This window comes from Taudactylus pleione, unplaced genomic scaffold, assembly GCF_031769625.1.
Source record: "Taudactylus pleione unplaced genomic scaffold, aTauple2 ptg000347l, whole genome shotgun sequence".
NCBI lineage: Eukaryota > Metazoa > Chordata > Amphibia > Anura > Myobatrachidae > Taudactylus > Taudactylus pleione.
In genome coordinates, this window is record NW_028284748.1 from 2,832,703 (window position 1) to 2,859,847 (window position 27,145).

General features: G+C 43.1%; 1 protein-coding gene across 7 annotated transcripts in view; it reads right to left on the reverse strand.

Annotated features, from left to right (window-relative positions):
* The window catches only part of ADGRL3 (adhesion G protein-coupled receptor L3), a 558,102-nt gene that overhangs the window by 260,559 nt on the left and 270,398 nt on the right, over nt 1–27,145 (reverse strand). For all 7 annotated transcript variants that reach the window (XM_088444095.1, XM_088444094.1, XM_088444093.1 and 4 more), the window contains one exon: nt 22,925–23,133. In XM_088444095.1, coding sequence (XP_088300221.1) covers nt 22,925–23,133 — 209 coding nt within the window. The remainder of the gene's footprint in view (nt 1–22,924; nt 23,134–27,145) is intronic.

Below are 27,145 nucleotides of genomic sequence, written 5' to 3' on the forward strand. Positions count from 1 at the left end.
TTATAAAGTGTCCAGGGGTATGAGAGCAATTGCAAAATACAATAACAGGAAAATATTATTGATAATAAAGGTAAAAAATAATAATGTCTGCAGTAATGCTGTAAACGAGTCTGGGGGTGTTGAGCTCTGGAGGGGCGGCGTCCCTTGCCCTTTGGTCCGACAACTTACCCTAATCTTCTGCTCCCTTCTCCGTTGCTCCTGCGAGATGGATGGTAAGCCGCTGAGGATCTTTTATTGGATTACACCAGTAGCGGTAGGGAGGCCTGAGTCTCACGATCCCGTGGGGTCACGGGATCCTCCGCCGTCCACTGCCTCTCACAGGTCACTCAACTCCCTTCAGGAGGAGTCTGGTCCGTGGTGATGTAGTCCGGGTGTGTGCCTCGTTACGCCCTATGCGGTCGGATGTACAGTGCCTCGTGCAGGAGACCGGATACGGAAGTGGAGGCGTGGGGTATGCTGGGAAACATAGTCCAATGTGTCCAACGCGTAGTGCCGGTAATGGCCTTCAGGGACGTATGCAGGTATCTAATGGAAGGTACTTTAAATAACGTCACCCATGATATCGTAATGGCACCTGAGCGTGTATCTGCATTGGGTTTAATTATATCGAGTATGTAATGTATCCCATAGAAATTGTCTATATTCTGGGATATTAATAGATGAAGTCTGCCACTACATATGCATTATGCATAATCAAGTCCTGACCAAAGTTATATAACATATGCAGTCTCCTATTGAATCTATTGCATAGCTCATTACTAGCATTGTCACACATAAATAATGTGCATAAAAACCAGGTGTGTAATTGAGCACTAAAACTACTTATGTAGTGGTTCTAAGATAATCAACCAATTAATGTTGGATGCTCTGTTAATTAACATAACCACTACTACTGCGTCTGGTCTTATGATGTTATAATGGATTTTACCTCATTATTGACGTTGAAGCCTAATGGGCTCTGTGTTTTAAGTGTAAAGAACCATTTTAGCTCTTCTTTTTTTAATCTTACTTCTAGATCACCCCCACTCCAATTTGGTGTAAGGGTTTTTATGCCTATTAGTCTTAGACCCACAGGGTTACTGTTGTGTGCCACCTTGAAATGGTTTGACAAATTATGTGTGATCAAACCATTTGGATATTCCTTACATGTTCAGCACTTCTTATGTGTAGTTTCCTAGTGGTTCTCCCTACGTACTGGAGACCACATGGACATTCCACTAAGTAAATGACCATGCTTGTGTCACATGTGATGTGCTCCCCAATATTGAATTGTTTATTGGTTATTGCTGATGTAAAAGAAGTTATACGTTTGTTGGTTATGGGGCTCATTCTGCAGATTTTGCAATCTCCGCAGTGGAAAAAAACCCCTTGAGGTCTCTGATTAGTTAATGTTTTTTGTATCTGTACTTTCGGTGGAATGTAATTCTTGTTGAGGGTATGGTTAAGGTCAGGTGCCTTATGGAACACCAGGTTCGGTTTGCTTGGAAGGAAATTTTTAAGTTGTACATCTTGTTGAAGGACATGCCAGTGTTTCTGCAGTATTTTCCTCAGTGGATTAGCCCCTCTGCTAAATTGGGTGACCATACAGGTTTTATACTTGTTATATAAATTTGCCTTATGTTTAGTCTCTTTTGGAGCCAATAATGGTTCTCTATTTAATGTAAGTGCTTGCTGGAAAGCGTTTTCTACCAGTGTGGGATCATAGGGCCTGATTCAGAGCCGGACGCTATTTGCGGACGCTCGTTCAGAAAAAGGGGCTGGCTATATAAATTGAGTGCTCGCTCTTTGCGGTCTGTTGACGCCTCTATGTCTGAGCGAGCGAACGAAACATGCGCTCGCTATTTTGTAAAGACGCCCCCTGGCCGCTCGCATCATACGTCATCTCCGCTATTTATTAGATTAATCGAGTACATCAAACAGAGTATGAACTGCTCGCAATTCTTGTGGTAGCATTTTCCTACCGCAATCATGCGAGCAGTTCAGGCTAAAAGACAACCAAGTGACGTGGTCGATGACGCTGCTTTGTTAATTATGCACACCCTTAAAACGCCCGTTTTGACCGTTTGGCACGCCTGCGTTCGGATCTCCACTCCCCGTTTTCAAGCACCTTCCCCTGTTACCACCCACATCCGCCTCCTCCTGTCACTCAAAATAGCAGGCATTCGCTATTTAGCGAGCACCTGATTTTCGGCCGCACTGACTGGTTGGCGCATGCGCATTACGACCCATACGCATGCGCAGATGTGCGAACATCGCTCGGAGTGAATGAGCAGCCGCTTACAAGTGGCTCTGAATCAGGCCCATAGTCTTTAGCTAGAAGTTGGTCCCTCATTTTGCTCCCCTGTTCTTTATAGTCGGACTCTTGGGTACAATTGCATCTGACCCGAGTGAATTGAACTAATGGAATGTTGACTATCCAATTGGGGTGGTGTCTGCTAGATGATAGATTATAGCTATTAACATCGACTATTTTTTGATAACTTTTTGTTTGTAAGACATTATTTTGGATAAAGATGGTAATATCCAAAAAATTTACTTGGCTGCGGCTGTATTCTGCCATGAAGATCAGATTGAGGTTATTCAAATTTATGTAGGCTATAAGATCCTGTAGGGACAATTCGTCCCCTTTCCAGATAAAAATTACATCATCAATGTAACCCCGCCAGAGGACCAAATTCGCGTCAAGCCCGTGTTGAGACCAGATGGTATTGTCTTCCCATGTACTCATGAAGAGATTTGCATAGCTTGGCGCGCATTTGGTCCCCATAGTGGTGCCACTCGTCTGTCTGTAAAATTGATTGTCAAATCAGAGATAGTTGTGTTGAAGTATAAACTGAATAGTTGTGATGAGGAAATCTCTTTGGTCTTTGTGTAGTTTTGTGTCCATTGTTAGGACGTGTTCTATGGCCTGTAAACCCTGATTATGGTCTATGACCGTATAGAGTGATGTTACATCACATGTGCACAACCAGTAGTCTGGTTGCCAATCTATCTGTGTTAGAGTTCTTAGTATATCTGATGTGTCTTGTATGTGGAATTTTTGATGTTTAACATAGGGTTGGAGATAGCTATCTATATATTGTGAGAGATTTGATGTCAGAGAATTGATGCCAGATACAATAGGCCTACCCGGTGGTTTTGATGCATTTTTATGTAATTTGGGCAAGTAATAGAAGAGCGGTATTACTGGGTGATTGATGTTCAGAAATTGGTATTCAGATTTGGTTAGTATGCCCCTATCATAGCCTGCTCCCAAGAGTGATGTAAGTTAAGTGTGGTAATCTTCGGTTAGGTCTTTACTGAGTCTCTCATAGGTGTTTCTGTCACCCAATATTCTGTAGCATTCTGTAATGTAATCGGCTTTGTCCAATAGGGATCACGTGATCCTCCGCCGTCCACTGCCTCTCACAGGCCGCTCAACTCCCTTCAGGAGGAGACTGGTCCATGGTGATGTAGTCCTAGTGCATTCCTCGTTACGCCCCGTGTGCCCAGATGTACAGCGCCTTGTGCAGGAGACCGGATATGGAAATGGAGACGTGGGGTATGCTGGGAAACATAGTCCAATGTGTCCAACGCATAACGGACGTAATGGCCTTCTTCAGGGACGTATGCAGGTATCTAATGGGAGGTGCTTTAAATAGTGTCACCCATGATGACGTAATGGCACCTGAGCGTGTATCTGCATTTGGTTTAATTATATCGAGTATGTCCTGTATCGCATAAAAATTGTCTATATTCTGGGATATTAATAGATGAAGTCTGCCACTACATATGCATTATGCATAATCAAGTCCTGACCAAAGTTATATAACATATGCAGTCTCCTATTGCATGGCTCAATTACTAGCATTGTCAAATAATGTGCATAAAAACCAGGTGTGTAATTGAGCACTAAAACTACTTATGTAGTGGTTCTAAGATACAGGGCTTAATGTATGATGCAGTATTGGGGAGAGGCTTCGCTCACTTTTGGAAGTTGTGGAAAAGCAGATTTTGCACAGTGGTAAATCACCTTTACTCGTTTGAGAGGGTTACTGATGTAGTAGCAGGGTCAGAGATATTCCCTTTTTCTAGTATGATTGAACTAGAGAATGCAGAGCATGATGGTGGCTCGCCAAGTGGTGTGCCTCCCACTGAGGTGGGGAGTGTTATTGACCGCCTGCCTGATCTTGAGGTCAGGAGAGAGGTCTTTGCTGTGGAGCAGTTGAATGACCCTACTCTGGTAAAAGCCAGGGAGAATGTCAAGATGATTAATGGTAAACCCATAGACCCCGATAGTCCTTTGTCATATCCTCACATGGCAGTATGTCAGGATTTGTTGTATCAGGTGACTAAGAAGGGGGAAGATATTGTGGAATAATTAATAGTTCCCAAAGCATACAAAAGAACAGTAATAGATCTGGCCCATGGTCATATAATGGCAGGCCTCCAAGGGGTAGAGAAAAGTACTGAGTGAATTGTGCAGAGGTTTTTTTGGCCCGGGGTCCATAAAGAGGTATCTGACTATTGTGCATCCTGCTCTGAATGTCAGTATCATGCTCCAAGGCCACATTTCAAAAGTCCCCTCGTTCCGTTACCCATTATTGAGGTTCCTTTTGAAAGAATAGCTATGGATTTGGTTGGCCATTAATGAAATGAATTAGTCCATGTATTTAGCAAGTTGGGAATACCTAAGGAGATTCCGACTGAGCAAGGTATCCCATTTATGTCAAAAATCATGAAGGAGTTATACCGCCTGTTTAAAATTGACCAATTAAGAACCTCTGTGTACCATCCCCAGGCCGATGGGTTAGTGGAGAGGTTTAATAAAACTTTAAAACACATGCTAAGGAAAGTCTTGGACAAAGATGGTAGAGATTGGGATTACTTGTTACCTTATTTGCTGTTGGCCATAAGAGAGGTTCCCCTTTTGATTTGTTGTACGGGAGACATCCAAGGGGGTTACTTGACATTGCCAAGGAGACATGGGAGGGGCAGTCCAGTCCATATAAAACAGTTATTGAGCATGTTTCTCAAATGCAAGAAAGAATTTCTGCTGTGGTGCTGATAGTAACAGGCCCAACAGGCACAGCAGCGGGTATACAACCGCAATGCTCGCTTACGCAACTTTGCTCCTGGGGACAAAGTGTTGGTGTTGGTTCCCACAGTAGAAAGTAAACTTCTGGCTAAATGGCAAGGACCCTTTGAAATCTTAGAAAAAGTGGGGCAGGTCAATTATAAAGTTTACCAGCCGGGGAAAAGAAAGCCAGAACAGATATACCATGTAAACCTTATAAAACCCTGCAAGGATAGAGCAGCACTGTCAGCCATCCGAGCCCCTCCAGTAAACCCAGGGTACCCGAAGTGACAGTGGCAAAAAACCCTGTCAGCCAGTCAGCAGCAGGAAGTTAAGGAATTTCTGATCAGAAATAGGGTGCTGTTTTCTGACCTACCAGGGAAAACCACGGTCATCAAACATGACATAATCACTGACCCAGGGGTTAAGGTGAACCTAAAACCCCATAGGTTACCAGAAGCCCAAAGAGAATCAGTGTCAAAGGAAATTAAAAAAATGTTAGAGTTGGGTGTAATTGAAGAATCGAATAGTGAGAGTCAAGTCCCATTTTGCTCATTCCAAAACCTGACGGGAGTGTGCGGTTCTGCAATGACTTCCAGAAATTGAACAGTGTGTCAAAGTTAGATGCCTACCCTATGCCTAGGGTGGACGAACTAATTGAAAGGCTGGGGACAGCCAGATATTTAACTACTCTTGACTTAACCAAAGGGTATTGGCAAGTGCCAATAACTGTGAATGCCAAAGAAAAGACCGCTTTTTCTGCAGCAGAAGGGTTGTTTCAATACAAAATGTTGCCCTTTGGGCTACATGGGGCACCTGCTACCTTTCAGAGAATGATGGATAGGATTCTAAGGCCCCATAGACAGTATGCTGGTGCTTATCTGGATGATGTGGTCATTCATAGTCCTGATTGGCAGTCTCACTTGCCCAGAGTACAAGCAGTGTTGGACTCCATCTATAAGGCAGGTTTGACAGCCAACCCAAGAATGAGGCCAAAAAAGTGTTGTCTGGGGATGGAAGAAGTAAAACATCTTGGGTACACCATTGACAGAGGTTTGATAAAGCCACAGCTCAATAAGATTGAGAAAATCCAAAATTGGCCACGACCCCTGAATAAAAAGCAGGTGAAGCCTTCTTGGCGATCACTGGGTATTATAGGAGGTTTATACCCAATTTGCCACCACTGCAGTCCCACTGACTGACCTTACCAAAGGCAAACAGAAAGTCATGGTGGAATGGGGTCCTGAAGCAGAGAAGGCTTTCCAGGAGTTAAAAAAAGCGTCATGTACCCAACCAGTTCTGATGACCCCTGATTTTGACAGAGAGTTTGTCGTATAAACTGATGCATCAGATGTAGGCATCAGAGTGGTCGTGTCCCAGCAAAGAGGGTGTAGAACACCCGATTTTCTTCTCAAACCGGAAATTAAATGTACATGAAAGAAACTATGCTACGGTCGAGAAAGAAGCATTGGCCATAAAGGCACTACTTGGTGGGAAGAAAGTTCAGATTCATCACTGACCATGCCCCTCTGAAGTGGATGTCAGAAAACAAGGACAGTAATGCGAGAATATCGAGATGGTTCTTGGCATTACAAACCGTTAAATTTACGGTAGAACATAGGCCAGGAAGCCAGCTGACCAATGCAGTTGTTCCGTCCCACAGGTCGAAACAAAGGGGGGGATATGTGATAGAAGCACTGGAGAAGTGTGGAATGGCTTCTATGTATGTCCTAGGTTCCTGTCATATGTGTTCTGAAACCTCAGGAAAGTCTTTGTGTTAGGAGCTTTTTGGGTTATTAGCTTCACAGGAGGCTGCTTTTAGTGCTGTGAAGCTGATCATTACAGGGAGACACTGGGGAGAGGACAGCCTTTCGTGTCTCTGGAAGAGAATCAGGTTGATAAAAAGCAGGTAAACTAAACCTGGAAAAACCTTCTTATACTTTGTTTATTAGCGAGCTAGGATCACTTCTGCATAGCTAATGCAAGACAGCAAGGTGTTTATTTCTGTTTATTTTTGTTTATATTGCCTAATAAAACTGGTGGAGACCAGTTGCACCAGACCAGTGGACTTTGTGTGATTTCTCAGCTGCTGCGCAATGCCATCTACCCCAGGAGATGGTATCAGTTCCCCAACCTTGCTACAAAATATATATATAGTCCACCACACAGCACTGCAGTATTATCAAATTAAAAAGAAAGTGTTTACTTCAACGTTTCTGGGCTATCAAGCCCCATCTTCAGGAAAACATAGATAAAGAACAGCTTACCTTATATCCCCACCATCAGTATAATCATGACTGTCACAACAGAACCGGGTGCACAAGACCGGGGGGAGAGGGCGGGGTGACACGCCATGACCACGCGTCAGCTTCGACCCAGGGCGGTTGCCATGGTAACCTAAGACGCTTCCCTGTCTACTAACTGCCTAAAAAATATGTGTAGAAAAGAAAGAATGACTATAATAATAAAAATCACAATTGTTAACATATAAAGATAATAGAGCACATCGCACATGCAGTATGAAAATGGCAACAGTCGGTACATACTGATACAAAATGCATTAGGAAACTCACCACAAAATGGACAACTACTAAATTTCATTGAGACTATAACAATAATCAGGTTTGTAGAGTTAACCAGTGAAAAGCTACATTCAATTAACCCTCGAGGTGCTACAGTGTTAAGTCTAAATATCCAAGAGGCTTCCAGTCTGATGAGAGTCTTTATGTGGTCACCACCTCTGATATGCACCAGAACATGATCGATAATTTTATACCTGAGGGAGGCTAGCTGGTGTTTACTCTCCCAAAAGTGTGCTGCCACAAGTTGGTCCATAGATTTTCCACTAAGTGACGGTTTTATAGCTGCCCTATGAAGGGCCATCCACTCCTTAAACTTACATGATGTCATACCTACGTAGTAGAGGCCACAGGGGCAGGTGATAATGTATACCACATGTGTGGTATTGCAGGAAAGAACATGATTGATGTTGTAGATTTTGCATGTGTGTGGATGCTGAAAGGTTGTTCTCATTTGTAAATAGCGATAGGTGACACATACTGGGCACCTATAGCATGCAGGTTTCTTACTGGTACCAAAGAAATCGTTAAGCAAATAATTTGTGATGTCAGTTCTCACTAGGAAGTCCCTAAGGTTCCTACCTCTTCTATAGCAAGCTATCGTTCTGGACTTAAGGAAAGTTGGCAGATCTTTGTCGTTTGCTACAATGGGCCACAATGCCTTTGATGCTTGAGGGATGACTAAACTGTTTGTATCATATGTAGTAATCCAGGGAAATACATTGTTTTCAATTGTCTCACAGGGTTTAAGTAGACGCGATCTATCCATCATGAGTACTTTATTTTTGGTTGTAATAAGCTCCTTCTTAGTATATCCCCTTCTCAAATTTTTTTATACAATTTTTATCAAATTCTTCTGGTAAGCGCTCCAGGTTACTCGTAATTCGGGTAATTCTTAGCATTTAAACCGAAAAATGGTGATGCGCTAATCAAAAGGGTAATGTTCCCAATATGGCAGAAACAGAATTTCAGGACACCATCTGTTTAAATTAATACATTTTGCATTATAAATATTGATGTATACAAATTTATAATATAAAATGTATTAATTTAAATAGATGGTGTCCTGAAATTCTGTTTCTGCCATATTGGGAACATTACCCTTTTGATTAGCGCATCAGCATTTTTCGGTTTAATTTATTGTTGTTGATGTGAGCCCTCACAAGCTCTCTGGGTGTACTGCTGCTTTACTAATTTAACTATTATTAGCGCCAGGTATAGGGGGATAGTGGTTAATTCTTAGAATTTGTGAGAAGGGTAACCCATGTTTCAGAGGAGGTGGATGATGACTGTTGGACTGTAACAAAGTGGTTCGATCGGTTGGTTTACAGAACACAGATGTGCATAATACATTATTCTGTAGCTCAATTGCCACATCCAAATATTTGATGTTATGTTTACTCCATCTGAATGTAAATTTAATGGTGGAGTCTGATTCATTAATTTTTGTGATGATCTGTTCAAAGTAGGTTTCCCCTCCATTCCATAAACTGAATAAATCATCTATATACCTGGTATATAGAATGATGTGTTGACTAATTTCACTCGAATCAAAAAATAATTATTTTTCTTGTGAGAACATGAAGATGTTAGCATAGGTTGGAGAAACTGCCGATCCCATTGCACACCCGGATTTCTGGATAAAATACTCACAATCGAATAGAAAAAAATTTCTTGTGAGGATCATCTATAATAACTGAATAAAAAATTATGATCAAACGAAAAACTATCACCCAATTGTTCAAGGAATTTGCGTGTAGCTGTCAATCCCAAATTATGCGGGATACACGTATATAAGTCCTTGACGTCTTGGGCGCACATGATGGTGCTGTCCGTGACGTTAGTAATGTTATTTAGTAATTTCAAGAACGTAGTGGAGTCCCTCAATTAAGTTGGTTGCTTGGCTACATGCGGCTGTATCGGGAAGTCCAAGAACTGTGAAATAGGCTGATACAATGAGCCCCTGGTGGATATGATCGCTCGACCAGGGGGGGGGGTTGTTGATGTATTTATGTACTTTTGGTACCGTGTACATAACTGGGGTGATAGGACATGGTTGTTGTATCGCTTCAAATATCTTCTGATCCAGTATATTGTTATTATGGGCTTCCTGTAGCAATTGTGCAAGTTTGGCTTGCAATGTTAAAGTCGGGTTTGATGATAGTTTGTCATACATTTTCTTATCACTCAGTTGCTGCAAGACTTCATTCCTGTAATACTCAATGTAAGCCGGGCGCAGACAGCCGTGGGGGGGAGGGTTACGTTAGGGGTTCCCGGGGGGGACTTAGGGTTAGGCACCTCTCGGGAAGGGTTAGGGTCAGGCTAGGGGAAGGGGGGATTAGGGATTGGCACTCCCGGGGGGAGGTTAGCATTAGGCACCCCCCCCCCCCCTGGAGACTTAGAGTTAGGCTGCGGGGAGGGGGGGGTTAGGTTTAGGCACTTAGAGGGGAATTATGGTTAGGCACTTGGGGGGGAGGTTAGGATTAGGCACCCCTAAAGGAGGCTTAGGGTTAGAGGGGTTAGAAAGGTTAGCGATACAGGTACTTACCTTAATTTACGATCAGGATTTTCACCCTTGCCGGGCTGCCGCTGTCGGAATTTGAACCGCCAGCCGGAATCATATGGATTCCCTCACCGTACCACCTGTCTCTGCTCAGCCTATCTCAGGTAACCAAGGGGTATTTATCCCAGCTGCTGACTCTACCTAATTGCCTGTAAAATGTCTAACCTCAGTTCCTACTGAGTGAGCTATACTGAGCTCCTGTTGCTTACTTGTATCCAGTTTGTGCAGTTTTGCTTCCTTCTGCTTTAAGGGTTCCCTGCAAGTGATCTACACCTGGGCAGCTAATCCCACTAGTTGCACAGAGAATACCTACCTGTTCCAGTTATCCGAACCTACTACTCACCTGTGTATACCATTCCCACTACATGGTGAATGTTCCTGCTACATTTGATGCTGTTCCTGGTATCATCACCTACTACCCATTCCGTGTTTTGATTGTATCCGGTTCTGCTACCATCTGAGTGCTCCTGGATCCTGGACTACAGCGACAACCCAGTTTCAGCCTGGTGAATATGTTGTCAAGATCTACCACTCCAGCATTACGGTTACAGTAAGAAGAGTGTTTTATTATATATCTACAGTATTTATCCAGTATCAGCCTGGTCAATCTACTGCCACACTCTCCTCTAATTGCACATAACAACTTGTCTTCAACACCGACGTCCCTGGTGGTCTAGTGGGTACGATCCAACATCTCTCCGCCGAGACCCGGGTTCGACTCCCGGTCAGGGAAGTGTTCTTCACTACATGCCAGGAGGGCTCCTTAGGCCTTCCAGCTTTCTGTACATGCCTCCAGACACCAACACAGATGAATATCAGACACCGGGTTTACAAACAAATACTAGTCAACAATACCCATCAAAATCTTTCAAGGGCTGAATATCAAGCCTTGACTAATCTGAGCAAGGATAAAAGCATAATAATACGCCCTGCCGATATGTGTGGGGGTATTGTTCTACAGAACATTGAGGATTAACAACATAATAACAACAGAAGACAGAAGACATTTGAAGCGTTACAACCATGTCCTATCACCCCAGTTACGTACAAGGTACCAAAAGTACATAAAGACATCAACAATCCCCCTGGTCGGCTGATCATATCCACCAGGGGCTCATTGTATCAGCCTATTTCACAGTTCTTGGACTTCCTGATACAGCCGCATGTAGCCAAGCAACTCCACTACATTCTTGGAATTACTAAATAACATTATAAACATTACGGACAGAAACCATCATGGGCGCCCTAGACGTCAAGGACTTATATACGTGTATACGGCATAATTTGGGATTGACAGCTAAATGCCAATTCCTTGAACAATTGAGTGATAGTTTTTCATTTGATCATAATTTGTTTATTCAGTTATTAGAGATGATCCTCCCAATAATTTTTTTTCTATTCGATGGTGAGTATTTTATCCAGAAATCTGGTGTGCAATGGGATCGTCAGTTTCTCCATCCTATGCTAACATCTTCATGTTCTCACAAGAAAAATTATTATTTTTTGTTTTGACTGAAATTAGTCAACACATCATTCTATACACCAGGTATATAGATGATTTATTCAGTTTATGGAATGGAGGGGAAACCTACTTTGAACAGATCATGACAAAAATTAATGAATCAGACTCCCCCATTAAATTTATATTCAGATGGAGTAAACATAACATCAAATATTTGGATGTGGCAATTGAGCTACAGAATTAGATATTATCCACATCTGTGTTCTGTAAACCAATCGATCAAACCACTTTGTTACAGTCCACCAGTCATCATCCACCTCCTCTGAAACATGGGTTACCCTTCTCACAAATGCTAAGAAATGCCCGAATTACGAGTAAACCCGGAGCACTTACCAGAAGAATTTGATAAAAATGTACAAAAATTTCGAGAAGGGGATATACTAAGAAGGAGCTTATTACTACCAAAAATAAAGTACTCACGATGGATAGATCGAGTCTACTTAAAACCCGTGAGACAATTGAAAACAATGTATTTCCCTGGATTACTACATATGATACAAACAGTTTAGTCATCCCTCAAGCATCAAAGGCATTGTGGCCCACTGTAGCAAACAACAAAGATCTGCCAACTTTCCTTAAGTCCAGAACGATAGCTTGCTATAGAAGAGGTAGGAACCTTAGGGACTTCCTAGTGAGAACTGACATCACAAATTATTTTCTTAACGATTCCTTTGGTACCAGTAAGAAACCTGCATGCTATAGGTGCCCAGTATGTGTCACCTATCGCTATTTACAAATGAGAACAACCTTTCAGCATCCACACACGGGCAAAATCTACAACATGTGGCCTATACTATGTAGGTATGACATCATGTAAGTTTAAGGAGTGGATGGCCCTTAATAGATCAGCTATAAAACCGTCACTTAGTGGAAAATCTATGGACCAACTTGTGGCAGCACACTTTCAGGAGAGTAAACACCAGCTAGCCTCCCTCAGGTATAAAATTATCGACCATATTCTGGCACATATCAGAGGTGGTGACCGCATAAAGACTCTCATCAGACTGGAAGCCTCTTGGATATTTAGACTTAACATTGTAGCACCTTGATGGTTAAATGAACGTATTTCATGGAATACGTTAATGTAATATCTTTTGATGGGTTACTAACTCTCCAAACCTGATTCTTGTTATATTCTCAATTAAATGTAGTAGTTGTCCATTTTTTGGTAAGTTTCCTGATGCATTTTGTTTAAACACGTAGGGTACCAGTATGTACCGACTGTTGCCATTTTCACACTGCATGTGCGATGTGCTCTCTATTGTATTATCTTTATATGTTAACAATGGTGCTTTTTATTATTATAGGCATTCGTCTTCTTTCTTTTCTACATACATTTTTTAGGCAGTTAGTAGCCGTGGAAGCGACTTAGGTTACCTGTCACGGCTGGACGTGGGCTTGAACCCAGGGTGGAGTCAGAATGTGGTTGAGGGGACGCTGACTGGTACTGGAACGCAGCCGGTCTCAGTGGGGTGTGACTCATGAAGGAGACGTGAAGGCGGGATGACACGTAAGGCGAGATACAGCTTGTGGAGACGCTCACTGAACGCAATCTGGATCTGACGGGTCGAGCAGGAGGTGCGAATCAGGAGATGGACTGTGATTAGAAGCTGACCGGTACCAGGCAGAGTGGTGACGGGCAAGGATACTCTGGAACTGCGGCACGTAAGGTAAAGGAGCACAGGTAACTAGCTCACAGCATACGCTGTGAAAACATTGCACTGGCAACCAAAGGGTTTCTAGACAGCCCTTTAGTACTCACCGGTAGTGCAGGATTGGCTGCTAGCACACAGAACCAGGCTCCAAGATGGCCACGCTCAGAGAAAACTCACCCCCTCTCTCCTGCCTCCAGAAGGATGGATTCCACCTCCGGCATCCTACAGCAGCCAGCGCCGTTCTTCAGGGACCCGCACCGCCGCCGGACGACCCACGCCAGAGCGTCCGGAGAGGTAAGGAGCGCGATCCAGGCTGCCTTTCAGAGCCGGGCGTGACATTACCATGGCATTGGCCGGGGGTTGAGGTTGACGTGTCATCATATCGCTCCACCCCCCCTCCACCCCTGGTCTCGTGCACCCGGTTCTGCTCTCACAGTCACGATTATACTGATGGTGGGGATATAAGGTAAACTGCTGATTTCTGTTCTTTATCTATGTTTTCCTGAAGACGGGGCTTGAAACATTGAAGTAAACACTTTCTTGAATTTGATAATACTGCAGTGCCGTGTGGTGTTTTGCCTTGCTAGGCATTTCATGGACTACATGTACCTAATATTCCAAGGGCACGCAGGTCTATTTGCTTCATTATAGGGGAGTGCGAAACATATTGCATTTATTTATATATATATATATATATATATATATATGAGGGATGTGCAGGCTCGGATTTACTCGGATTTACTCGGTTCTTATCGTCACTTTACCGCAAATTCGGATTTATTATATTGGCTATCCAAAACACATGATAGGCGATAGCCAATAAAATGCCGTTTTGAGATCAGAGTAAATCCGAGCCTGCACATCCCTAATATATATATGTGTTTGTGTGTGTGTATATATATATATATATATATATATCTATATATATATATATATATATATAAAAAAAAGATTTCTGCGATTGCACATATTCAAAAACTGCACTGTACAATGATCAATAAGCTCACTTGAGCCCAGCAAAGAGGAACAAAAACCAAAATTGGTTATAAAGTACTTGTTAATTTAAAATTACACCAGGTCCTGGATATTCAAAGACCGTAGCTCACCACAAAGAAATTACTGGATACCAGGTCCATAGACCTGTTAGTATAAGAAGAAAGGAGAGCGCTCCATAGTGCAGATAAACATGGTTTTATTTGGACACAAAATTGCTGAGTACATACGTCGGCGCTATAGTGCCGCCCGTACCTTAGAACAAACTGTGTGGGCTGGTTACCACGTGATGTGTAAAAATATATATACTCCACCGGATTTATTAAGGCGCTGTCCTGGAAGACCGCCGGGCTCACACACACCACTGCTGTACACTGCTAGGCAGGCCGCTGCCAGTCGGACTATGTTCGGCTTGGATGCGCCTGGAGATAACCGGGGATTACTACAATGCACATCACAGGAGCCCCGCCTTAACGCGTTTCGTCATGGACTTCGTCAGAGGGCTGGGCTCTGTGACGTGGAAAGCTCATCATAAAGGCTTCAATGGCCAATCAATATGGGGGTGTGTGCGCTCAAACCTGGACCTTGCCAATCGCTTTTTATTTAAAAATACTAAGTAAAAAATTCTAGAAATACATGCATTCTTAAATCATTTATGCGACAAGTAAATTATACTTGTCCCTTAATAAAAACAAGTTACTTTTGGATATCATCATTTGGAACGAGCTACATGATATCAGCAAGCTCCGATTCCTAATCCAATATACTATGGCGCTGCAGAATTCACTATATACAGCACTATTCATGTACTTATTATGCATACAATTTAAATCATTATATTCATATTTCATATATGTGAAAAACTTATTCAAAATCAATACATTGTAACAGTCCAATATCCTAATGTTGGATTATATATATCTAGTAAAATTCAGTATGATTAAAAATCAATGTGATTAAAACCTCATTACTCCTGTCATGATTTCTACATATGGAAACTTCATAGATTTAACAGCTGTAGCTTCATTACCCATGTCAAGATTTTAAAGGAAGGGACCTTCGAATAGGCAGGTGATATCTAACAGTCTCTTATAAAGGGGGTAATTTCTATCCCCTCATTTAGACCGTTCGGTGTTAGAGTGTCTAAGGCCAAAATCCAATGGGTTTCCCTTTTCATTAGATAGCTATTTGGATCACCATTATAATCCTTGCTGTTTATTCTTTCAATGCCCTTGAATTTCAACAGTTCAGGATTACTTTTGTGGCACTCCTGAAAATGTCTCGGAAGACTATGATTTGTTACCTTATTTTTTATATTACAGGTATGTCCAAGAATTCGTATTTTTAAAACTCTTTTAGTTTTACCAATGTATCTGAGATCACAAGGGCAAGTGATCATATATACAACATATATGGAATTACAATTGATAAAGCTTTTTATAGGGTGCATATGAATCGAATCTTTACCACAAAAAGTGCTTGTTCCCCGTTCTGCTAACTTGCAGGCCTTACAGTTGCCACATGTGAAAAAACCTTTAATATCTCCAAGAAAGTTCTTACTAAATCCATCTGGTTTAATGAGCGGATATAATTTACTTTTAGATACATATGATTTTATGTTCTTGGCTCTTTTATAAACCATACTAGGACCATTTGGTAAATGTTTAGCAAGTATTGGATCTACTTTTAAAATACGCCATTGGAAGGAGAACCAACAAGTATGTATCTAGATGAGCTGAAAACTCTATTGAAGAATGGTTTAAACGATAAATGTATTACCCTGCAAGAATACAATTACCTGTTGAATGAAACTCCAAGAATTGCGACGTTCTACCAAATCCCTTAGATTCATAAAAATAACACCAAACCCAAACACCAAAATTATATCCACTCATTAAACCAGATGGATCTAGTAAGAACTTTCTTGGAGATATTAAAGGTTTTTTCACATGTGGCAACTGTAAGGTCTGCAAGTTAGCAGAACAGGGTACAAGCACTTTTTGTGGTAAAGATTCGATTCATATGCACCCTATTAAAAGCTTTATCAATTGTAATTCCATGTATGTTACCGTATATACTCGAGTATAAGCCGACCCGAATATAAGCCGAGGTACCTACTTTTACCACAAAAAACTGGGAAAACTTATTGACTCGAGTATAAGCCTAGTGTGGGAAATAGCAGCAGCTGGTAGTGCCCCCAGTAGTAATTTCCCCTGGTTGTGCCCCCAGTAGTAATCCCTCCTGGTAGTGCCCCCAGTGGTAATCCCCCCTTTCAGTGCCACCAGTAGTAATCCCCCCCTAGTAGTACCCCCAGTGGTAATCCCCCATTTTAGTGCCCCCTGTAGTAATCCCCCACTGGTAGTGCCCCCAGTGGTAATCCCCCCTGGTAGTGCCCCCTGTAGTAATCCCCCCCTGGTAGTTCCCCCAGTGGTAATCCCCCCTTTTAGTGCCCCCTGTAGTAATCCCCCCCCTTAGTAATCCCCCCCTGGTAGTGCCCCCTGTAGTAATCCCCCCCTGGTAGTTCCCCCAGTGGTAATCCCCCCTTTTAGTGCCCCCTGGTAGTGCTCCCTGTAGTAATCGCCCCCTGGTAGTGCCCCCTGTAGTTCCCCCCCCAGTAGAGAGAGACGTGACAAGAATAAAAAAAAAAAAACACTTACCTGAAACTCCCGCTCCTGGTCCCACCGCTGTCCGCTCCTCCGGCCGCTTTGCATGGGAGAGACGTCGTCATGACGACGTGTCTCCCATCACCCACTGCGGGAGCCGGAAGATGGCTCCCGCAGTGGGAGCAGCAGCAGCCGCTGAGAGTCTGACACTCTCAGCGGCTGCTGATTACACCAAACACGCAACTGCCGGCTCCGGCGGCTGTGTGTTTGGCAGTGTGTAGCGCTGACCGAACTCCGTCCGGTCAGCGCTACACTTGACTCGAGTATAAGCCGAGGGGGTACTTTTTCAGCACATTTTTTGTGCTGAAAAACTCGGCTTATACTCGAGTATATACGGTATATATATGATCACTTGCCCTTGTGGTCTCAGATACATCGGTAAAACTAAAAGAGTTTTAAAAATATGAATTCTTGAACATACCCGTAATATATAAAAAATAAAGTAACAAATCATAGTGTTCCGAGACATTTTCAGGAGTGCCACAAAAGTAATCCTGAACTGTTGAAATTCAAATTATAAACAGCAAGGATTATAATGGTGATCCAAATAGCTATCTAATGAAAAGGGAAACCCATTGGATTTTGGCCTTAGACACTCTAACACCGAACGGTCTACATGAGGGGTTAGAAATTACCCCCTTTATAAGAGACTGTTAGATATCACCTGCCTATTCGAAGGTCCCTTCCTTTAAAATCTTGACAGGAGTAATGAAGCTACAGCCGTTAAGTCTATGAAGTTTCCATATGTAGAAATCATGACAGGAGTAATGAGGTTTTAATCACATTGATTTTTAATCATACTGAATTTTACTAGATATATATAATCCAACATTAGGATATTGGACTGTTACAATGTATTGATTTTGAATAAGTTTTTTACATATATGAATATAATGATTTAAATTGCATGCATAATAAGTACATGAATAGTGCTGTATATAGTGAATTCTGCAGCGCCATAGTATATTGGATTAGGAATCGGAGCTTGCTGATATCATGTAGCTCGTTCCAAATGATGATATCCAAAAGTAACTTGTTTTTATTAAGGGACAAGTATAATTTACTTGTCGCATAAATGATTTAAGAATGCATGTATTTCTAGAATTTTTAACTTAGTGTTTTTAAGTAAAAAGTGATTGGCAAGGTCCAGGTTTGAGCGCACACACCCCCATATTGATTGGCCTTTGAAGCCTTTATGATGAGCTTTCCACGTCACAGAGCCCAGCCCTCTGATGAAGTCCATGACGAAATGCGTTAGAGCGGGGCTCCTGTGACGTCCATTGTAGTAATCCCCGGCTATCCTCAGGCGCATCCAAGCCGAACGTAGTCCGACTGGCAGCGGCCTGCCTAGCAGTGTCCAGCAGCGGGGTGTGTGAGTCCGGCGGTCTTCCAGGACAGCGCCTGAATAAATCCGGTGGAGTATATATATTTTTACACATCATGTGGTAACCAGCCCACACAGTTTGTTCTAAGGTACGGGCGGCACTATAGCACCGACGTGTGCACTCAGCAATTTTGTGTCCAAATAAAACCATGTTCTAACTAATTACCGAAGGAATTCATCATTCCTCCTCTCCATAACTATCTATTCCGAAAGCTGTCATTTTTGCGATGACAGCTTTTCAGGAAATAGACAGTTATCCCTATCTACACTAACTTACCGCAGTTGGAATCCGTGCTGCGCATGCGCTGTTACATTCGTAAAACCAGCGCATGCGCAGCACTACCTACAGCTGCCGTCATTTTCTATCCCCCCCCAACCCCCCATCCCCGCACTTACCTGTTAGCTGCAGCACCTCCAGCTTCGGTGGCTGGTCTGACACGTGTTCTCCCAGCTGATCACAGTAGTTTAGAAAAAAAAAAAAGTGTTTTTTTTTTCTAAACTTTATTGTGTTCTGCTGGGAGAACACTTGTCAGACCAGCCTCCGGAGCCAGAGGACGGACCAGAGCGCTGGAGGGAGACGCCAGGGGACCTGACCACGCTGACACTGGTAAGTGTTACCTGCTATTCGCCACCTCACAGTGGCGGATAGTAACTCAATCAAATTCCGAAAATACATAATTTTTGGAATTTAATGAATAGCATAATTTCCATATCCCCATAAGAATGTATGGGGAGTGTGGAAATTAACGCAGGGGTACTTAACCAGGAGATATCAGTGATATCTTCTATGCTATGTGTGTTCATGAATACTAAAATAATGTTAATTAAGGAAAATGGCGTTAAAAACGTAATTTTAGTGTTGATGAATAGGCCCCCTATGTATGCTATGTAGAATGGATTGCTAGATTTACATAATATCATGGTGAGAGGTGGAAGCGCATCACATGAGACCGGCATTAGAAGAACACTATTGATAGGCTAGACAATGGAATAGGACTCCTATAAAATGGCGCCAAGTGATCTAACTAACCACAACTACTGACAAAAGTCGTTCTGATAAAACGCGCTTGGGCACGTGGTCCGGTGACATTATCACATTAAGGAGAAATCAGGAAGCGGGACCAACAACTTGCCGGGAAGACGAAGGGAGCCTAACACCACTCTCTACGAGACGGAGCGAGGTTCAGACACCCATGGCCCGACAGGCAATCTAGACATGCTGATGTTTTAATACCGTTACGAACTATTACTAAATGTTTTAATACTACATAGTGCCTCCCTCAACTATCTTTGCATATATACAGTATATATATATATATACACATATACATATATATATATATATATATATATATTTCTTTTGACCTTGATGATGGAGCAATAAATAGAGCCGAAATATTGGTGGTATCCCTGTGTCAAGCCGTTTTTCTTGATCAGAGAGCCGCCTAGCTGGAGTTTGTATTTATATATTATATATATATATATATATATACAGTCAGGTCCATAAATATTGGGACATTGACAGAATTTTCTGATTTTGGCCTCTATTCACCACCACAATGGTTTTGAAATGAAACAAACAAGATGTTCTTTAACTGCAGACTTTTAGATTTAATTTGAGGGTAATTACATCCAAATTAGGTGAACGGTGTAGGAATTACAACGGTTTCTATATGTGCCTCCCACTTTTTAAGGGGCTAAAAGTAATGGGACTATCAACTCAAAAGCTATTTCATGGACAGGTGTGGGCTATTCCCTCGTTATTTCATTATCAATTAAGCAGGTAAAAGGTCTGGAGTTGATTCTAGGTGTGACATTTGCATTTGGAATCAGTTGCTGTCGACTCTCAATATGAGATCCAAAGAGCTGTCACTATCAGTGAAGCAAGCCATCATTAGGCTGAAAAATCAAAACAAACCCATCAGAGAGATAGCAAAAAGATTAGGTGTGGCCAAATCAACTGTTTGGAACATTCTTAAAAAGAAAGAACGCACCGGAGAGCTCAGCAACACCAAAAGACCCGGAAGACCATGGAAAACAACTGTGGTGGATGACAGAAAAATTATTTCCCTGGTGAAGAAAAACCCCTTCACAACAGTTGGCTAAATCAAGAACACTCTCCAGGAGGTAGATGTATATGTGTCAAAGTCAACAATCAAGAGAAGACTTCACAAGAGTGAATATAGAGGGTTCACCACAAGATGCAAACCATTGGTGAGCCACAAAAACAGGAAGACCAGATTAGAGTTTGCCAAACAACATCTAATAAAGCCATTACAGTTCTGGAACAACATCCTATTGACAGGTGAGACAAAGATCAACTTGTACCAGAGTGATGGGAAGAGAAGAGAAGGAAAGGAACTGCTCATGATCCAAAACATACCACCTCATCAGTGAAGCATGGTGGTGGTAGTGTCATGGTGTGGGCATGTATGGCTGCCAATGAAACTGGTTCCCTTGTATTTATTGATGATGTGACTGCTGACAAAAGCAGCAGAATGAATTCTGAAGTGTTTCGGGCAATATTATATGCTCATATTCAGTCAAATGCTTCAGAACTCATTGGACAGCGCTTCACAGTGCAGATGGACAATGACCCGAAGCATACTGCAAAAGCAACCAAAGAGTTTTTTAAGGCTAAAAAGTGGAAAGTTATGCAATTGCCAAGTCAATCCCCTGACCTGAATCAGATTGAGCATGCATTTCACTTGATGAAGACAAAACTGAAGGGAAAATGCCCCAAGAACAAGCAGGAACTGAAGACATTTGCAGTAGAGGCCTGGCAGAGCATCACCAGTGATGAAACCCAGCGTCTGGTTATGTCTACGCGTTCCAGACTTCAGGCTGTAATTGCCTGCAAAGGATTTGCAACAAAGTATTAAAAAGTGAAAGTTAGATTTAGGATTGTTTAGCTTGTCCCATTACTTTTGGCCCCTTAAAAAGTGGGAGGCACATATAGAAACCGTTGTAATTCCTACACCGTTCACCTGATTTGGATGTAATTACACTCAAATTAAATCTGAAAGTCTGCAGTTAAATCACATCTTTTTGTTTCATTTCAAAGCCATTGTGGTGGTGAATAGAGGACAAAATATGAAAATTCTGTCAATGTCCCAATATTTATGGACCTGACTGTATATACATACACACAGGTGTTACAATCATCAGTAACATTTTGCACCTAATAGTTGAAAGTTTAAATCAGGCCTTGCACAACTCTTCTTGCTTCATGGCAAAGCATTCTATACACTTTTTTTCCTACACATTGGAGAAAGTTTGTGTTCTGTTTGCTCATCTTACTACAGAAAGTTAAAAACTACACAGGGGGATTTTCACAGTTCCCCACTTTTGCAGTCTACTTAATCCGGTAGTGCATTGGCATATTTATAAGTGGTGCAGAGTGTTTGATGCACATGATCCTGGGTGCACACAATGCAAAGCCCTTGCGGCTGGTGCTGAAGAAATCTCTGGGAAAATGGTGTCAACCCAATAGAGAAATCCCCAAGAAAATGGAAAATTTCCCTAGAAATATGCTGTGGCACAGGGTCATATTGGGCATATGCGAGGGGGTTACTTGTAGACTGCACACAGGAACCCTCCTCTAATAAAATGTGTTTAGTGTCAGGGCCGAATTAAGGTTTGTTTGGGACCCGGGACAACTAAGTTGTGGGGACCCAACCCAATAAAATTGACACCCCACAGTGCCCTATCATCTGTATACCCTGCAGTGCCCCCCCCAAATAAGCCCCCATTTGCTACACAGTATTACCAGTTGACCCCTATGGCATGTCAGGCTCCGCTTGACACCTTTGGACTTTTCTGTGTCACAGTGCATACAGCGAAAGCATCTCCCAAGTGAGTCCACTCATCTGCTGTGCATGCAGAACACAGAGCCGTCCAGGAACGCGTGCACCTGGTCTCGGCTATTGTAGGGTCATACTGACCCTGTGTGGGGTCCCCTATGTGTGAGGGGACCCCAAGGTCACTGCCCATGTTGCCCCTCCTCACCATGGTTACTGCCATAGAGGGGGAGGTGAGGTGGCAGGCCTCCAATATCCAGGTCCAAAAGTTGCCTTTTAGTACATAAATATCTAATACTTTTGTAAGTAGAACTCTCAGTAAATGTTCTTGTATTCAGTTATTTATTAACTGCAGGACTGCATTGTTCTATTGTCTTTGCGAGGATAAAATTAACCAATCTCTTTCATTTTTAGAGTTTGAAAAAGTAACGTCCCTGAAATCATCCTCTCCTTCATCCCACCTCAATCACAAACATACGCATATAAACTTCTCTTTATAAAAAAAACAACAATATGTCAATATTAATGAATAGGGGATGGGGTGGAAGGAGAATGCAGCAACTTAAGCATGTTTTTATATTGTAATTAAAGAGAAGCTTATTTTTTCTTTTCTTTTTTAGCAATGTTAGGAATGCAGACATTATCAAAGATACATCAAATAAAATTACATGAACTTTTTTCTCTTATACAATGTAAAAGTGCAACTCACCTCAATATGTTTAACAGTGAACATCACTGGTTCAGTTAAATACACCTTGCTACTTGATTCTTTATAGACTGCTGCAGTGATAACAGGTGAATTTACAACAACTGTATGATTTGTTGTCAGCGCCTCCATTCCTAGTTTTATGCTGGCATTCTCCGTGGACAAGTAGCGACCCAGGTTATTGTACAAGACAAAGGCAACTCTGATCTCACCTATAAGATAAAAATCAGAGAACATACCATAAAACAATGTAATATGTTTGTAATATATTTGTTACATGCCTGTATGTGAAAATAAGCCAAATCCTCTAATGTTCTATTTGTCTGTAATTAATTTTGTAACATCTATTTCCATTGTCATTGTATTCAACAGAAGTCCTGAATTACTATAACTTTTCCAATAAAGCCTTTAACTTATTGAGTCATAATAAAAACGATTGTCACTTGGGTTCATTGAGGTGCTCAGGCTACTGAGACTGTTTATATGAAATGCCAGAAGTCTGGGCAGGGCCGACCTAATTTTCTTTGGTAAGTGAATATAGATTTTGGTGCCCCTTAGTGGCGTTAACATTATTATACACAGATAAAGTTAAAGTACTATGGGGCCTAATTATTAAGGTGTTTTTTCATAAGATTATGCAGAAACTACAGTTTCTGAATAGTTTTTTGCATCACCGCTATGTACTAACAGCCTAATGCAGATTTCACAGAAATCTTCTGAAAAAGGGTAACTCTACCACTGCAGATCGCAGTCCTCTTTAATATCAATTGGGACTGCAGTATGACACCTCTCCAAAAAGTGTAGCATAGAATTTAACTTTTCTCAAGAAATTAAAGCCTTCTCACTCACATCTCCTTCAGTGCATTCAACACACAATAATATTTTTTAAGTGTAGTACAGTAGGGTTGGAGTAGGACCCCTCGTTGAATTCAGTCTCCTTATCAACGCATACCATGTTCAAAAGCAGATCTGAATGTATACAGCATAGCAGTAGAAATCACTCACTCATGTGATTGTGCAGATGAGAATGGGGCAATGTCTAGATGTGAAGTGGGGAATCAGGGGTGTAGCTATATTGGGTGCATTTGTTTCAGCTCACCGCACTGGCCGTACAATTAGAACTTACAGCAGGTGATCTGATGATCAAAGGCAGTTCTCCTGCAGTGCTCTGTCCTCTGGTGACTTTATGTCATCATGGTGGGCAGAGCTACATGGGATGGGCAGGGCTGCCAAGAGAAATCTTGGGCGCCGGTACAGCAACTTCCCGGGCCCCCCTGGAGGTTGTGTGGCCACAGAATATTGGGAGCGTGACTGCGCTCAGTTACATCTCATGATCTGTGCTCTGCTGGAGGATCCCAAGACCCCTTTTATTGTGTGTGCTGGGAGACCTGGGCTGGCCAGCTGTAGTCATCCATGTCTGGCCATACAGACACATCTACACAGAGGGCAGCAGCAGCCCACTACACATAGAAGCAGCCACTGATCCAGACCCAGGGAGACAAAGAGCTATTTCACACCTGCCAGTTTTCGCCGACCAGCAAAAAAACAGGTGTTATTTGTTTCGCCGTGTAGTATTTTTAATAATGCATGAAAACAGATGGGTTCTTAGAGATGGCACGGTCACTGTGTAACAGCCGGGAATATCTACTGACAGGGACTGCTGTCGTGCAGTGTCCGTGCCGTCACTGCAAGTCAGTGAAGCACAATTCCAATGTTTACTTCAACACACACCGGCTTTTTTTTAACATGTACCCGCCCACAACTCCACCTGCTGCTACTGCGCATGCCTACTACATTAAAAAAAACAATGGCGCTGATTGTCAGAAAAAAAACGTCCGTCTTTGGTCAAAACTGGCAGGTGTGAAATAGCCCATAGGAAGATGCTGGGAGCATGCAGTTGGAATTGGGGGGCTTGCTCTTTGTTTCCTCTCTTTCTCGAGTCCACAGTCTTTGGCTGCTGCTTTACAGTGGTTGCTCCTCCACGTGAGCTGGATCTCCGGCAGGGCCGGATTTCCCATTAGGCAATCTAGGCGCTTGCCTAGGGCCCGGCAGGACCCAAGGAGCCCGTGGATGGGCTCCTTCATCCCAAGAAATCCCAGAGGAGCACTGTGCGAGTTCCCAGTCAATACACTGTTTTTCCTATATAGTAATCTGCTACACAAACCTCCCTCTGGGGGTGCCTAATGCTAACCCCCCCTCCCCATAGCCTAACCGTAATCCCCCCGGGGGGTGCCAAACCTTAACCTCCCCCCGGGGGTTACTAAACCTAATCCCCCCATTCAGGGGCGGATAGGTCGTTGAAGTCAGTGGGAAAATTCCCGATGGGCCGATGAGCTTGTGGGGCCGCCTGTCAGCTGCTGATTTCTTTTTTTGTTGTTGCATGCATTGCCATTATGCTGCCGGCCTGGACTGCGTTAAATGACAGGCGGCCGGCTAAAGTATTGAGACCAGGCTGACAACTCAGTCAGCCGGCGGGGCTGAGGGGCCGGGCTGATCGTCGAGGTGGGTGGAGCTAAGGGGACCAGCAGACAGTGAGTATAAAGTCTCAGTCAGTCAGCTGGCTGGGATGAGAGAGGCCCCCGGGCTGACTGATGAGTGCCAGATGGGAGCTGAGGGTGGGAGGGAGCAGTAAAGGAAGGTACAGCATGTACCAGTGCACAGATCTGACATAGGGGCTGCTGGTGCTTAAGATCGCAGCTGAATCCTGCTTCTCACTCACAGACACGTCTCTGCCTGTGAGTCAGAAGCAGTTTGGGGCTGGGATCATCAGCACCAGCAGCCCCTTTGTCAGTTTTGCTCATTAAATCCAGCCAGGTTTTAGATGAGGGCATTGAGGGTGTGTGCTCCCCTACCCCACTCTTGCAGGACACGTCAGGTTGTCCAGAGTCTGGACTAGATTAATTACACTTTCTCCCTCTCATGAAGCCTGATGTTGCTCCAACCCCCTAGGTCCCCTACATCTCATTCCTTCTCCTCCTCCCCTTGCTTCCCCTGACTAGTCTTGACAGTAGCACCTCAGGTGTACCTTTACTGCTACCCTCTCCATGGGTGCCTCTAAACCCCAATCAAAGTGTGCCTCTGCCCCCTTTATCTGCTGTGCCTCTGCCCCTCCCCCTTCTATGCCTCATTCCATTTTCCCATCAATGCCTTTGCCACATTCTCCATCTGTCCACCTCTATCTGTGCCCCTGCTGTGCCTCTGCCCCCTTTGTCATCTGTACCTCTGCCATCACCTCCATTTGTCCCTCTGCTTCTTTCCCCATCAGTACCTCTGCTACCTCATCATGTGTGCATAGTCCACCCCCAAGGCCGTGTACAGCGCCACATAATTCATCTAAAGGATGAAAGGTAAGCACAATTTCCTGTTAATAATAATTTTCTATTTCTAATAGTCAGATCACCATATACAGAAAAGATCTATTAAAGTTCAAAAAAGAGAAACTCGTCAAAGTTGAAGCAGATTACGAACAACATCGTGTTTATCAATGGCTATCAGGTTGTGGACGACAGGAAATTAAATGACCCTTCTTTAGGAGACGGTACACTAAGCAATTTGGTGATATAGAATCCTCGCAAGATTCCAACAGTAGGTTGAGCGATGTGGAACCTTCTACCAGTAAGCAAAGGGTCCCTTTAGGATCATCGACCCGTTCAAAAACCATCGTAAACACAGTAAATTCAACAGAAGAGGGTGCCAAAACCGGCGGACGTGCACATGGAAGAAGACCTCCTCTTTCCAAAAAGAAATAATTTTCAATCTATCTTCTCACCAGGGGTTTATCTAGGGATCCAAGCGCCCATGGCAATATAATGTACTGGCGCCCCCCTATCCCCTTATGCAGTGCCCACAGTAGTAATCCCCCTGTAGTAATATCCCCTGCTGCATTGCCCCCAGTAGTAGCCCCCCTTATACAGTGCCCCCAGTAGTAATCACCCCCTATGCTGCATTGCCCCCAGTAGTAGTCCCCCCTATACAGTGCCAACAGTAGTAGACCCCAGTAGTAGTCCCCTATACAGTGCCCCCAGTAATAGTACCCAGTAGTAGTCCCCTATACAGTGCCCCCAGTAATAGTACCCAGTAGTAGTGCCCACAGTAATAGTACCCAGTTGTAGTTCCCACTATACAGTGCCCCCAGTAGTAGTCCCCCCTACACAGTGCCCCCAGTAGTAGTCCCCCCTATACATTGCCCCCAGTAGTAGCCCCCCTAAACAGTGTCCCCGGTAG